This window comes from Geotrypetes seraphini, chromosome 4 (assembly GCF_902459505.1).
Source record: "Geotrypetes seraphini chromosome 4, aGeoSer1.1, whole genome shotgun sequence".
Taxonomy (NCBI): domain Eukaryota; kingdom Metazoa; phylum Chordata; class Amphibia; order Gymnophiona; family Dermophiidae; genus Geotrypetes; species Geotrypetes seraphini.
The window spans coordinates 200833131-200849603 of NC_047087.1; the positions used below are offsets into that span (position 1 = coordinate 200833131).

The 16473-nt window shown below is 44.0% G+C and overlaps 1 protein-coding gene across 1 annotated transcript in view; it reads right to left on the reverse strand.

Moving 5' to 3' along the window:
* Window positions 1-652: 652 nt before the first annotated feature.
* Window positions 653-16473, reverse strand: part of SYNPO2L (synaptopodin 2 like) — a 131852-nt gene continuing 116031 nt past the window's right edge. The window contains exon 4 of the mRNA XM_033941201.1: window positions 653-15411. Within this exon, the coding sequence (XP_033797092.1) occupies window positions 13058-15411 (2354 nt within the window). The 3' untranslated portion in view covers window positions 653-13057. The remainder of the gene's footprint in view (window positions 15412-16473) is intronic.

Here is a 16473-nt window from a genome sequence, read left to right on the forward strand (position 1 = left end):
CTGGGAAACTATAGAGGGAATGACAAACAGATATGGGTGCTTTACAGTGAGTTGGGACTTAAAAGCAGCTTCAAAAAAGTGGGCTTTCAACATGGATTTGAATACTGCCAGATATGGAACCTGATGTACCGAGTCAAACAGGTTGTTCCAGGCATACGGCGCAGCAAGGTAGAAGGGACAGAGGCGGGAGTTAGCAGTAGAGGAGAAGGGTACAGACAAGAGAGACTTACCCAATGTCTGGTTTAATTTATCCAGTTAAGGGCTGAATATTGTCCCTTAACTAGATAAGTGTTAGATGTCCACACATACCCAGATATTTAATATGAGTAACCGAATATGGCCCAGCATTGAATATAGTGGGATATTTCTACTGCTGCCGGCTACATATTGCCCTTTTAATATTTAAAAGTATGATATCTAATCATTCATTTTTACAGGATTGCTCTTTGAGGGGTAGCATTAGGCTGATTAGAAGTTAAATTACCAAAATCTCAAGGAGGTTGCCCAGGGGCCTGAAGGTTAATTGAGGGGGGGTTGCAATTCTGAAGTTTGCCTTGAGCATACAATAACCTAGAACTGACCCTGAAGTATATAAGAGAATATGTGCAGGAAAAGGAACCAGACACCATCAGTGAAGTGACACAAAACTATGTAAAGTGTAAAGCACAAGTTTATTCCATTGCATAAACAGATGTAAAGTGTTTTACACCAGAAAAACAAAAAAAAAAGTAAAAGAAGTATTTCCATTTTAGAAGCACAAAATAAAACCACTCTAATATATTTTAGAGGAGAAAGGAATATGAGAACATACAATATTATTTCTTCAGATAAGTCCTCCAACAGATGAGAAGTGTTTCCATAACAACAGTAAGGCCCTCTTTCACTAAGCAACGGTAGAGGTTTCTACCATGGCATGGAACACTAAATGCTCCGAAGCTGCTCCGACGATCATAGAAATTCCTGAGCATCGGAGCGTTTAGCGCTCTGGGCCACGGTAGAAACCTCTACCACAGCTTAGTAAAAGAGGGCCTATGGGTTTCTCCCCCCCCCCCCCCCAAGCTACACCTGCATGTGACCATACATAATGAAAAAAGTGCCTCAGATTAATATCAGCAAACATGGACAAATGAGTGCCAGAAAGTTTGGTGAAGGGGCAGGGCCAGAGATTCAGAGTGCAATACTCATCCAATCCCACTCTATTTTTACAATGCAAACTTTAAAGTGCTAGATCTAGTGATTATTTTCAGGTAAGTTATTAGGTGCCTTACATTAGATTAAAATCTCATACAAAAATTGTGACTGGTCATTTCTCCCCCCCCCCCCCTCTCCATCATCACTACCCATCTCTTTGAGATCTTCATCACAAATGTTCAAAATTATTTTTCTTTTCAGCCCAGAAGTTTCTAGATCTGGTTTCTGCCTCATAAACAGTACACTGACTTATCTTTTTCACACCTCCACAACCACAGATCACAGGCCCAGGCAAAATCTCTTTCCCCATTTCCATCTCCTGATAACTCTCCCATTCCAAAGGAGAATTCTATATCAAGCATAAGACTGTTACAAGCCTTAGGCCAGGGGTCTCCTCGAGGGCCGAATCCAGTCAGGTTTTCGGGATTTCCCCAATGAATATGCATGAGATCTATGTGCATGTGCTGCTTTCAATGCATATTCATTGGAGAAATCCTGAAAACCTGACTGGATTCGGCCCTCGAGGAGGGACTTTGGAGACCCCTGCCTTAGGCACTTGAATGGATTTACTGATTGTAATCTTCACAGACATTACAGCAAACTTCCTTTAGAGAACCTACAAGAAAATCCCAAAATCATACCCACCATCTGCCATACTAGCAATGTTTTAATGATGCCTAAAATTCTCTCTGTCTGTCTGACAGTTCCTAACCATCTGCATGACACACTGTTCCCTCTTATCTTTCTAGCACTTTCTCTTGCTCCCAGCCTAGGGTTACCATAAGGCTCCAGAGAAAGGAGGACGGATTGAGACATCCGGGTTTTACTTCCATTGCTTCCAATAGAAGTTAAGCCCAGATGTCTCTATCTGTTCTCCTTATTTCCATTGCTTTCAGTAGAAGTAAAATTTGAATGTCTCAATCCATCCTCCTTTTTCTGGAGCCATATGGTAACCCTATCCCAGACCTTTCCTATTTACAGAAAGAAAACTCATAGGGGATTAAGACTCTGCCAACCCTAGGCCTTTGAATTAACACAAGCAAGGATTTTGCGTGAAAAGCACAAATGTAAAGGACATATGACATGAAGTTTAGAGCAGTGAATAGGAAGTCATGCTACACAGAACTATTATTTCACTTGCAGCTAGTTGTCTCCCACCTAATTTGTGTCTTTAGACAACAGATAGCCAGTCTACAAGGATGCAATCATATTGCACACATTGTAAAATTAGCCATTAAACTTCCAGTATCATGTAACAATACACCTTCAGACATGCACTGGCTTTCTCCCCCCAGGCTTTCAGGAACTTATTAAAAAAGGATGCTGCCCATTCTGTGGCTATGCAAGGACATCTTTATTGAATAAGGCCCTAAATGTGAACCTCACAGGGCCATGGACCATTAGTAACTCCTCAATGTGCATCTTCAACCCCAACTAATTAAATCATTTTGTGGAGATCATCATGGCTTTGGGATTGGAGACTACAAAAGTAAGATGCCAATAATGATGTGAATCAATGACAATAGCAAGGAAAACGATACCAAGCAGACAAAATGGTTTGAGGCATAACTGTGGAATGCTCACACTGGATGATTAGGTTTTCACCTTCGATAATCTTCTTTCTGTTAGTCCCTGGAGGATTCAGTACAATAGGTGTTCAATCCCTTCCCGCAATCCAGGAGATACAGAAATCCAAATACTTTTCTGTGCACATGCTCCTCCCACCTTAGAGAGAGAGTTAAAGCCACCCGCAGTTCAGTCCCAAAGCCAAGCAATATATCTGAACCTATGCTGGAAATGGAGATGAGGGTTGCGGCCTTTTCATGCATGGGTCCAGCAGAATGGAATAAACTCCTGGGCTATATAAAGCAACAAGGGAATTTGAGTGTATTTAAACGTTTGCTAAAACACTATTTGTTCTGCACATGAAATATGGGTGCTGAGGAAAATGAAAATGAAATTTTTTGAACCTTTTTGTATAGGTTGATGTATAGGTTGTGGTGGGGAAAAATGTAATGGAGTTAGTAATCTATAAGAGGATGTGATGATTTGATTTTTGATGTTTATTTTATATGTGTCTGAGTTATTAAGATGGTATTGTATTTGTATAGTTATGTATTTTTAATGTGTATATCTGTGTATTTTATTATGTATGTGTTTTTGGAACCCACTTTGTATAAAGTAGGATATAAATAAAAACCATAAACCATAAATCCATGACAAGGAGGAGGATACTGAGGAAGCTCCCCAGCAACATAAACAATTTATGAACTGGTCTGCTCTGCAAAACATGAAAACAAGTAATAAACAGGCAAAAGGCAACCCAGAAAAACATTCAGGAACAATGTATACTAACCTGCTGTGTGGAACGAGCACCCACATGAAGCAGCCTTCAGTAATATGCATACTCACAGAAGTGCGAACTCCCCGTCTACTGCCGGAAGATCTTCATACCTGTAAGGAGAATAACCGAGGCCAAAGAAAGCAGGTGATGCAGAACAACTGAGAAGGCGGGCCTTACTGAAACCTCCAGGGACTAAAAGAAAGAAGATTATCGAAGGTGAAAATCTAATCTTCCATTCTGTTATGTCCCTTCTGGATTCAGTACAATAGGTGACGTACCAAAGCAATGGCAGCATCTAGGGAGGGGCAGAAAAGCCTGACCGCAACACCAAGGCCCCAAAAGCAGCTTCGAAGCAAGTCACCACATCCACCCACTAAAACCTGGTAAAGGTATGAAGAGAGGGCCAAGTATCTGCCCTGAAAATTCCATCTGAATGAATTGTGTGAGACTCTGCCCATGAAGCAGCAACACTTCTAATTGAGCGGGCCTTAAGGGAAACCCATGGCTGCTTGCCGTGGGTGATAGAAGCCACGGAAATGGCCACACATATCCATCAGGCGATTGAGGTCTTAGACACTGGCCAACCATGCTGAGGTGGATCAAGCAGGACAAAGAGGTGATCAGACAGCTGAAAATCATTAGTCCTCTCCAAATAGTGCAGCAAGATTCTTTTGATGCCCAACTGACATAAGATCTCATCCTGCTGCTCCAAGCCTGTGGAATGAAATGTAAGTAAATGAACCTCCTGGTGGACATGGAAAGCAGAAACTACCTTCGGTAGAAAGGAAGGTTCAGCACAGAGAACAACTCCGGTGTTCGTGATACAAAGAAGGGGTTTCCTGCACGAAAGAGCTTGAAGCTCCAAAATATACCATGCCGAGACACAAATGATCAGAAAGACAGTCTCAATCAGCAGATACAGAAGAGTAGCATCCTTTAGTGGCTCGAATGGGGCTTCCACAAAGCCCTGGAGAACAATGTCAAGGTTTCATGAAGGGAAAGGAGAATGCAAGGGAGGCCACAAATGAAGCACCCCTCTTAGAAACCTGGTCACATCTGGATGACCAGTAAGTGAACTAGAAACCCTGTATGCCCTGAAGCACAAAAGGCCTGCTACCTGAACTTTAAGGGAGGCCACTTCTAAACCCTTATCTAAACCTGCCTGAAGAAAAGCAATAAACATCAGAATGTGAGCCCGCTCAGGCTCCACTGGGTCCTTAGCACACACACACTGTTGGAAAGCCTTCCAGGCATTGGCATAAAAAGCCATAGTAGAGGGATTCTTTGACTTCAAAAGAGTCAAGGTGATTACATCAGAATAACCATGCCTCATCAAGGCTGAGCACTCATGAGCCATGGCGTAAGACTAAAGCGCTGTGAATTTCCAAGGGCACCAGATCCTGACTGAGAAGGTTGTGATGAAGAGAGAGCTGGAGCTTCCTGTTCTACTGAAGATGAATGAGATCCGCATACCACGGATGATGAGGCCAGTCCAGAACTAGAACCACAAGGCCGGGATGCATCGCCATCCGGCGGCTGACCCGACCAACCAGAGGCCCTGGAGGGAACACATAAAGGAGCTTATGAGCTGGCCAGGATTGACCCAAGGCATCCAGCCCTTAGCTTCTACATTCTGTTCTTCGACTGAAGTAGCGCCTGACCTTCAAGTTCTCTGCTGAAGCCATCAAGTCAATGTGGAACTGACTCCAGTGCTGCATGATCTGACAGAACGCTCTGTGTGAGACCATTCTCCTGGGTCCAGGACCTGATAACTGAGGAAGTCTTCCTAAACGTTATCGACTCTGGCCATGGGTATTGCCAAGAGAAATAGAAGATGTAACTCCACCCAGTGAAATAGCATTCGAGTTTCCTGTCCCAAGGGAACACTGTGCCTCCTTGATAATTCACATATGCTACTGCCATAGCATTTTCTGAAAACAATCACACCGCTTATTTGTCTAGAATGGGCTGGAGAGTGAGCTACACCAGTTGAATAGCCTGAAGCTCTAGACGATTGATCGACCAATGCATCTGATGTGGAGTCCACTGACTCTTAATGCAGCAGTCCCTGCAGTAAGCACCTCAGCCCAACAAGTTGGCATCTATCATAAGATTGCCCCAGGAGAGAGGCTACTCCTGAAGCCACCAGCTCAAACTGCTGTGAGCTGGTTCCATCCAGGGGAGCGGCATTTGAAGGGGATGATGCTGCAGAGACCACCGATAGAGGAGGGACTCCTGTAGAGGGCACCTGTGTGCTCTGGCCCTGGGGACCACCTCCAAGGAGGCCACCATAGACCCCAGTATGTGCAGATAATGCCAGGCCACGGGAGCTGGAAGGTCCAGGAGATCCTTAATCTGCTGCTTAAATTTCTGACTGTGTGGCTCGGGAAGAAACACACGACTCTGCTGGGTGTCAAAGAGAAGGTCCAGATACACTAAGAGCAGTGATGGTGTCAACTGTTCTTCTTGAAGTTGACAATCCAACCCAAGCATTGTAGCAGAGACACCACTGTCTCCACTGCTCATTCTCACTCCTGTTGAGACGGATACTGGAACAACCAGTTATCCCAGAAAGGATGGACCTGGACACCCTGCCTGTGAAGCCGCCACAACTACCATCAATTTGGTTAAAGTGCAGGGAGCTGTCATGAACCCAAAGGGAATAGCTGCAAACTGGAAATGCTGTTGCAAAACATGGAAACGCAGAAACCTACAATGTTCCAGGTAGATGGGAATATGGAGGAAAGCCTCCGTGTGACCCAAGTATGCTAGAAACTCCTCAGGAGAGACAGCAGCTATGACTTTGCACCTGGTTTCCTTTCAGAAAAGAGGAATCTGCAGGAAGCGATTAACCAATTTGAGATTCAGAATAGCTTCCAGTCCTCCAAGCATTCCTGTGGCACAATGAAGAATAGAGTATATGACTAAGCCCGATTTGTGGACTAGAATGGGTTCTATCACTCGAATGTCCAAGAGATTCTGCAGGGTAACGCAGAAATGTGACTCCTCCTCTGGCTGACCTGCCAGCGAGTCCAGAAACAAAGCCGGAGGTAGACAAAAGAAATCTATCGTGCTCCTCCTAAACAATGTCCAGCCCCCTTTGATCCAAGGATGTGCAAGTCCACTCTTGGTACAACTGAGAGAGCCGACCCCGATATGAGGAAACCTTGCCTAAATTCTCACGACATTGGGGCTTTTTAGGGGCACGGGATCTGGATGACTGCGGACATCTGGAATTGGAATTGCTGTAATGAGGATGGTATCACTGGGAATATACCTGAGAGAAAGAGCCCAAGGATCCCTGACAAAATCTGCAGGAGGGATGAAAGAACTACGGTCCCCTCCCAAAGCCTGGCAAGACTTGTTCACAGGGAGAGACTTAGAGCGGCAATCCGCCACACTGGCCATTAAGGCAACTATACCCTGCCCTAAAAGAAGTTGACCCTTGAAAGGAAGTCTGCTTAAAGTGGCCTTGGAGACAGCGTCCCCAGCCCAATGACAGATCCAAAGAGTCTAGCACACAGACACCACATAAGCAGAGACCTTACTAAGAACTCGGATAAGATCATAAAGGGCGTCTGCCACATAATCCACACCTTCCAACACCAGCCAGGGACAGGCATCCTTGTCTGCAGAGATCACACTGTGCAATCTTGTGTGACAGGCACGTGCCACAAAGGAAGCTGCCATTGTAACCTTGATACCTGAAGAAGCCACTTCAAAAAGCTGTTTCAACATAATGTCCTCTCTGCGATCCTGGGAGTCCTTAAGCACTATTCCCCCAGCACTAGGGAAGGCCCTGTGCCTGGTAACTTATGCCATAGCGGAATCCACCTTAGGTTTCTCAAAAAACTGTTGAAACTCAGAAGCCATTGGATAAAGTTTAGACACAGCTTTAAAGAGCTTTCTGGGGCATCCCATTGTTCTGTAACCAAATTGAGAAGCTGCGGATGGGATGAAAAAAGGGAAGACAGCACATCAGAACGGTCCATGATTGAATCTTGAGATTTGGAAGGTGGAGATTCCAAATTGAGCTCTTTCAGAACATCAACAATAAAATGGTGGACAGAACTATGCTTAAAGAGTCTGAGGACAGAAGTGTCCGCACCCAAATTCAGACTGGCATAGAAGAAACCGAAACACCCGCCAGATGCATCAAAAGAGCTTTGGTCCAAAGATTATGCTTTCCAGAAGAGCCAAATGAAGTCTGGTGAAAATGTACATCCATATCCACTGCAGGACCCTGCTGTAGTGCCCGCACCAAGCCAAAAGAGCCCCCAGATTCGGAACGCAGGTATTTGGCACCAGACTTCAGAACGGCCTCTCGGTGACATATTTTCCTGAAATCACAGACCCAGGCTGACTTCCCAGCCCTGGAGGGCCCAGAGAAGGTGAAGCTCGAAGCTCCTAACCCCCCCCCTTCAGAGCACTGCAGCACATGGTACATGGTCGATGATCCAGCGCCAATCCAGCACAATCAATGCACACATTTGACAGATTAGGGGCTGAGGAGTACATCCCAAATGATTTTTAATCACTTCGAGGGGTTTTGAGGCAGAAATAAAACTTTGAATTCGTGCCAAAAATGGGAAAAATAAAGAATCTGAAAATAAAAAAATAGCAATTTGGGGTTTGGGTAGGTGGGAGACCTGAACCCTGCCCTCAGAAACTCTCAAAGATGAGTTTTAGAGAGTTTCACAGACTACACTCCTGAAACTCCCATCGGAAATAATGGAGGTGTACTCACATTTTCTGAAGTGCCTGCCTGTCAGCTCTGTACACTACAGCTGAATGGAGAAAAAGGATTTTCTGCCTCAGAACAGCTCCAAAATGACCAGACTTGAAGATCTTCAGAATACCAGTCGGATGGACATAGACTGTAATCTCTACCGCTACGGATCTTCTCCACATAATCGGGGGCAGGAAATTCAGCCTGTGCCCTGAAATCTGGAGGATTTTTTTTACTCAGGACACATACAGACTGCACTTAAATCCCTGACAAGATCAGAGGACAGGCGAGCTTCCAGAGAAATGGACCTTGAGTCCAGGAAGGGTGGCACACAGCAGGCTGGTACACAGATCCACCAAAGTTTCTCAGTAAAGCATCAGTCCAGCTCCATGGGACTGTGTCCTTTCTTCCAACAGAGGAACACCACAAAGGGGTCTCAAGGCTCTCAAACCACCAAAAAAAGATGAACTTTAAGCAAAAAAGAAAAAAGAAAAAGATGCAGAGCAAATCCAAAAGGCTTCTGCACAGATTGCTTGCAGAAATTGAAACTGCATGGGGCTCTAACTCTCTCTCTCTCTCTAAAGTAGGAGGAACATGTGCTCAGAAAAGTGTTTGGATTTCTGCAACTCCCGGATTGTGGGAAGGGATTGAACACCTAGCATACTGAATCTGGAAGGAACATGACAGAATTACATTACTGAGGGTTGAAAGTGTCACAGAGAAGATAAATAAACCAAAGTACAATAAAGCTTGGATGCTAGAGATGAGCAGGCAGTGAAAAGAAGGGAGCTTTGGTTGCAAAGTCTGGTGACTATACAGATCATCCACGTGTTGCAGAAATATACTTCAAGTATCAGTACAACACAGACATCAGACACGAAAAACAGAACAAGCTGGCCCAGAATGAAGCGAGAGGCAACTTGCAGAGCTAAGAGTCTCAGACATGCAGGTGGAACAGATAACCTTGAAGGCTGCTGGCAGAGAGGGTTCAATGGACAAGAAGAGAACCCACACTCAATTATAAGCATACTCTGTTGCTAATCATCCTTTTCCTTCAGATTGTGTTTTCTAGATGGGACCTACAGATTGTGGAATGGATATTTGCTTCAATTATTATTATCTAATTCTATCATTTTTTAATGTAATCACTGTGCAAGGGTGTCCTCGGAACAGTATATATTGCAGAAACATTCAACAGTGAGTCATTTTTGCACTAGGTTGGGACTTAAGTCACATTTAAAGTTTCTTCTTTCGATCTTTAAATATAATTTTCCATGTTGAAAACTATCTGTCCTGTCTGATACAAAGGATCCAGGCATGCCATGGCGTAATCTTCCACTTGAGCCAGGGGAAGCACTGAAGACGATTGTCTGGATTGAAATGAGTTCTGCTAGTGGAAGGAATATCTCTTAAGGAAGTTCGCAGAGGATACTTTCCTCCAGCCCTCCTGGCCAGCAACAGTCACTACATTGCCCAGATATGCCATCCAGGGGTGAGAGGGAAAAAGTGGCATGAGGATTCTACCCATACCTCTGGCTAAATACTGGTATGAAGGAATATAATCTCCTCACTATTATAATAGTCGTCGTAGCTTTACGGGGGAAGCCACTGCTTGCCCTGTATCGGTAGCATGGAATATTGCTATACCATGGGTTTTGGTCAGGTACTAGTGACCTGGATTGGCCACTGTGAGAACGGGCTACTGGGCTTGATGTACCATTGGTCTGACCCAGTAAGGCTATTCTTATGTTCTTACAGCCCACCTATCCTATTCTTTCTTTGCATTTCCTTCCCTCCCTAATGTGTTTTACTATTTGCATTATTTTCTCTAATGTGCTGCTTTAAATTGTATGTTTTAAAATGTAATTGATATTGTAACCTACCCAACCCTCACGTGTCCCCTCTTCTGCTTTCTCCCATGGAATTTTCCTTTTTAATGTAAGACCAGAGATCCATCGTGCCCGGCAGTCCACTCACGCGGCGGCCCCTCAGGTCCATGACCTGATAGTGCTCATACCCTAAAACTCTCTTACGCTTTTCGCTTAATGTCCTGTAGAGTAACCCTCTATCTGTACCCTGCAATCCCCTTCGCTTCCAGGAAGTCATCCAGTCCCTTTTTGAACCCCAGTATTGTACTCTGTCCTAAACCACTTAGACATATTTTATTATTTGTGGTCAATCAAATAAAGGTGACATGTGAATGTGAAAATATATTTATGCCAGATTGAGCTATAGGTAGAAGTTCATTCCGTTATTAAGTCAAAGCTGGATTTGAAGCTCTGCAAACTTCCTCCATATGGATCATCTTCCTTCTACACATCATCTCCCTTCTTGTGGCTGATATTGCAAGAGGATGTTATCCCAATCTGTGTCTATAGGAAAAGTCCTTGAGGAATGCTCACACTATGTTCCATTTACCACGATTCTTTCAAAAATAATGTCAGCATGTTTTACCCCTTTCCATGTTGCAGAAAAAAAAGGCACCTGACCCACAGGATTTCTTCAGACTTATCCTCACAGGAGATTTTACAGCTGTTGCCAGTCATTCAGAGTTTCTGTAAGAAGGGCTTCATTCCACAGCAGGGTTTAGAAAAACCAGGCACTTGGCTTATAAGAATTTAGGTAATTCTCCATAAACTTCCTTTTGTATTAAAGCAACATAGTGTATGAAACTGCACATGAATGAACTCACAGAACACATAATAATATGTACAGCAAACCACAGGAGCAGTGCAACTGTACTTACAGGAAACTTTGAGAACATACAGTCACACCAGGCCAAAGGACAGTACAGCCACACATAGGATCACCAGACATCCAGGAAAAAACCCGGACATGTCCTAATTTAGAAGACTGTCCGGGTGCCTGGATAGACTTTCCAAAACCCAGTAGGGCCTCTGAGCATGAGCAGATGATGTCACATACATCCGCGCATGTTCATATGCCCCTGGACACTGCCCAGAGGTCAGGAATAATGAAACAAAGCTTTGGGGGGGAGAGGGGGGTGCATTGGACAGAGCAGGGTGGGGCCAAAGGCAAAACAGGCTTTGGGCAGAATAGGATGGGTCAAAGGCAGAACGGGACATGGCCGGGGGCAGAATGGGACAGGACCAGGTGTCCAGGATTTCACTGAGAAAAATATGGTAACCCTAGCCACCCATTCACTAGATAACAGGAGAATACAGACACATACACCAAAACATGAGAATGTTCAATCACGCAAACAATGTACAATGTGTAAATAGACATGTACACCAAACCAAGGGCGATTCAATCGCACTTTTGTCCAACCACATATATTAAATCATGAAATAACACAGCTTTGCATGCAAAAGGCCATTGTGTGCAGTCATGTATGCACCAGACTACAGAAGCATGCAAACAGACCTACCAGGATTTGCAGGAGCAAGAGTCCACAAATGTGCTAAATTATTAAATTAAGGAAGCATACAGTCACCAAATCATGACAGACTACATTCACATGTATGCATCTTCACAAATGGGAATGGGACTGAGCCTTGTATATCTACCCTAACATCAACTGTGTCTATTCTAAATGTGAGTCTGATTCATTAAGGCCTTCTCCAATAGAGACATAACCATAGAAAAGACTTAAAGGGCAGCTGTAATAAATCAGCAGCTAAAGGTAGGCATCAATTGTACATATAAGCAATAGAATAATAGTATTTATATATGTGATTGGCACCACTAATTGGCACTTATACATATAAGTGCAAGGCACTATTCCGTAACATATGCACAACTTCGCTTAGCATGTAAATGCAAGGGATATAAACATGGGCAGAGTATGGACGGGCCATGGATGTGTCTCTGGAATACACACACACCTTATCGATAAGTTATGCACACTCTAGGGCATTATTAAGCACCACCAGTTACAAATACCTTTGACTTGGCCTAACTGTTGGTGTCTACTTTAGGTGCACCAATGCCAACTTATGTAGCAGAATCTTGGAACCAAGATGCTGTTAGTGAGTTGGCACTAAGCGCATGGCATTAGGGTGCCTAAATCCTGCCACCAATTTATGGAATTGCCACCTTAGTGAATCAAGTGTGTAACGAATTCTGAAAATACAGCCATAGCCACATAGCCACCAAAGTCTGAAAGCATGAAACCATGTATGGATATATACAACATTCCATGAGCATATGTGTAATTACAAGCTATTAGGACAGAAAAGAACATTCATATTAATTGTGGATTACATCCTATCTTCTTCTCCAATAATACCCAGAACATGGTCTAGAACAAACTTTAGTTAAAGTAGCCACCTAATGGGAGAATGGGAGAAGACTTCACCTGGCCAAGAAGTGTCACACCCCAGACAATTGCTTTATTTTCCAAATATACTAAGACTTTTCCTCATTATGCATCTATACTGTATAGGTCCCTTAATATTTCTATTGTATTGGGTAACAAATCCAATTATTTATGAAGGTGAACTCCTCTGCAGTGCTAATGTTTCCGTTACCTTTTCTGTTCCCAACCAAGGCCTCATCACTCCTTTCTCCCACCTCTCTTTCAAAAGGAGGTTACATTGCTCTCTTGGGCTCTGCTATGCTTCAGGTTCTTCTATCATTCATTTGTACTTTACACATTCCCAACTTTAAGGATGCACACAAATGGACAGGGAGGGGGATTAATATGTTTATATCTAATACTGTTCAGTTGACAGAGTTTGTTAAAATAAAAACAAATACAGGAAACACTTGTTGCAAACACCCCATTGATGGAGAATACCATGTCCTATTAGGTCTCACAAAAGTCCATGTCAGCGCTGAACTGAGGATGGTCTCCACACATTAGCTTGCATTCCTGTTCGAGCAGCTGAAAACCTGGGTCTTGCTACCTGAAGACCAGCCATAGATGACTGGGATGAAGCGACTGAGCCTGATGGACAGAAAGCTCCCACTGCCTGAATATTAGGGGCGCTTGTGTACTGCGGGGTTTCTTGTAAAGGAGGCTGAGCTGGCATAGGGGCTGACATCATGGAAGGTGCTGAAGGAGAGCTAATTTCTGTTCTCCATACTGGTTCACAAAGAGTGGTAGCTGATCGAGGAGCAATTACTGTAGGTGCCATGGTGGTGGATGTTGGCATTGGGGCTGGTGTTGAGAAGCGCTTGATCTCATAACTTCTCACTGTTTTCACTGGTACTTGCCTAGCGGGGGTGACAGATAAGTTAGCTTGCTGGGAACCTTTGCTAGGTGGATTTTGTGTAGCAGCATTGGATGTATCACCAAAACAGAACATGGCAGAATTTAATTGGTAAGGTTGGTGACGCATGAAATCAATAGCTTGCATTCTAGGCTTCTGATTGGATGACTTTTTCACTTTGCTTTCTGCTTTGACAGCCTTGGATCTAGATGCTGCAAGAGGATAAAATGGAGAAAGCAAAGGATTGTAAGCTATTGGAGGAGGAGCACGGATATTGGATGAGTATTTCCATGAAGCTGGTAGAGATGGTGTAGGAGATGGTGTTCTAGGCCTGGAGCTTGGCCCTGGAACTGACTCCACCACAAATTTATCCATTCGGCTCTGTCGTTTGGCAAACAATTCTGCTCCTTTTCCTTTCAACTGAGGCATGTCTTGGGTTCCATTGACCAGTTCATCTGTTCTTACTTGAGGTTTGGGGGCCACTGGGGGAGGGGTCTTGAACTTGCGAGATGGGGCTTGCATGAAGTTGCATGCCTCTGCTCCCAAACTGAGGAAATCCTCCTCAGGCCCAGACTCAAAGCCTCCCCCAGGGTGATCCTGTTTGGGTTTTTCATCTAAGTTTTGAACAAGAGATAGAAGTTCTGGATTAGGTGAAGGGTCCTTCTTCTCTACAGTACTGAACATCTGCTTCTTTTGTCCTCGCTTACGAGCTTCTTGCAAGATTCCAGCATGGGATGCAGGGACAGCAATCCTCTGTTCTCGTAAGGATAATGAGTCAGATAACGGTTCTGACAGAGCAGCTGGAATGATGAAAGGCTGTGACGTATTGTCATATGTCTGACTTCCAATTGGAAGGCTAGCCTCTTTTGATGCCGGGCTAATAAACGAAGATGTAGAAAGTGGCATAACATCTTGTGACATAGCTATTTTTTCCGGGGAAGCAGAAGTACGAGATAGTGTTGAGTGGGAGGGTGTTGAGAGATATATGGAAGCAGTGGTGGTTTTTGGTGTAATTGATATTGGTGTTGGAGCTCTGTTTTCTCCTGATGGTTGTGGTGTTGATGCTGCTGCTGGTTTTCCTGGAGCTGGAATAAACAGTGATGCTACAGAGCTTGTTGGAGCTACATGTGGGTTAATAGGTGGACTGTAGATCCCTGGAGAAGTTTGTGAGAAAGATGGTGGAAATATACTTGGCGTACTGGAGATCTCTTTTGTTTTCTTTGGTACTGAAGGCCTGAAGATGACAGATGTGGTTGCTGGACGCTGTCCAACAACACCTGGGGTGAATGGTTTTGCAGATCTGTTGAAAATACCTGCTACATCAGTAGGAGCTTGAATGCTTTCAGTTTGAATCATTGAAGGTCGAAATTGAGAGGGTGTGGATGCATGCATCAGGGCTGGGGTCTTAAAACCTTCAGAGTGCTCATCCTTTGTCTTGCTGATACTCTGCTGCATAGGCCCTTCACCATTGACCATACTGTGTTTTACTGGAACACCAAACTGAGGTTGACTTTCCTCTGGCTTTTGTGCTGGGATCTGCTCTGTGGAGTGTTGAATGGTCTTCTGCCTTTGTAGATCAAACAACTGGGCTCCTTTGCCTGAGGCTTCACTCAGACTATGCTCCTCCTGATGCTGCTGGACAGATTCTGTCTTAGGTTTTTCAATGTCCAAGTAAGTGTTTTCCCAGTCGGAGTGGTTGGTCAGGCTTCGGGCATCAGAGAAACCTTCTTCATCAAACTCTGATTCGCTGGTGGGGAAGATACCATCCTCATCCTCATTGTATCGATCTTCATCCACACTGCCGTAGCTCACAAGTGTATATTTCTTTGCTCTCTGCCGACGTTTTTTGAACATCAGTACTCCTTTGGAATGAGGGTTGGGTGCATCGGTCAACAATGAGGCAATGGTTCTACATTTCGTTTTAGCTTCCTTAACTTGCTTCTCCTGCATGCTTTCGCTACGATGAAGCTCTAAAATGCAGGAACAAAGGGACAGAGTCAATGGCAGTATGGATATGATATGCTCTTTACTTTTAAAATTAAAAATAACCCAATAATTTTGCTATAAAAATTTATTCAGAAAGACTATCACTTTTTGGCCTTTTTTACCCTACAAAACATCACCCTGAGCTGTAATAAAATTATTGTATGCGGCTTTTCTAAAATTAAGGGGTCCTTTTACTAAGGCGCGCTAACCGATTTAGCGCACACTAAGGCCCAAATTCTGTAACCAGCGCCTAAAGTTAGGCACCTATTTCGGAAGCGCCCACCTAGATAGGCGCCTATCTAAATTGAATAACAAGCTCAATTAAGTTTTTTAATCAGCACTGATTGAAACATAGGCACCTATCAAGAAAGCGCGATTCTGTAACAAGGCGCCTCTAAAAATTTAGGCGGCCTTCAAAAAAATAGGCACTATGCATGTTAGACATGGGTGTGGCTACATGTTAGGCGCCTTGTTGCAGAATCATTGCTCTTAAGCGTGCTTATGCGCTCAGCTAGGCGCCTAATTTTTAGTTTTGCCTAGAGCTGGCCTATTTCTTGGGTGCCTCCAAAATAGGTTCTGCTCAGCGTGATTCATTAAACAGCTCCCAATTTTACTTGAATCACACTGAACATTTCCTAATTAGGCGCTTAACTTTTGGGTGCTTCTTATAGAATTTGTCCTTAAATGCTAACGTACCCATTATATTCTATGGGCGCATTAGCATTTAGCATGCGCTAATCTTTAGCGCTCTAAATCGGTTAGTGCGCCTTAGTAAAAGGACCCATAAATTTCACCAGTACTAGGCTTAAGATTTAAACAACCTATGGGGCCCTTAAAAGTTTAATATGTGTTAAATGTTAAGAAGCCCATTTTATACCTATGGGCATTTTTAATAGTTAGTGTGCACTAAGTTTTAGTAAAAGGACCCCTTAGACCAGGGGTGTCCAACCTTTTGGCTTCCCTGGGCCGCATTGGCCGAAAAAAATGTTTCTGGGGCCACACAAACGCGCAAACGCTGCAGCAAGACAGAGGAAGGAGCCGGTAAG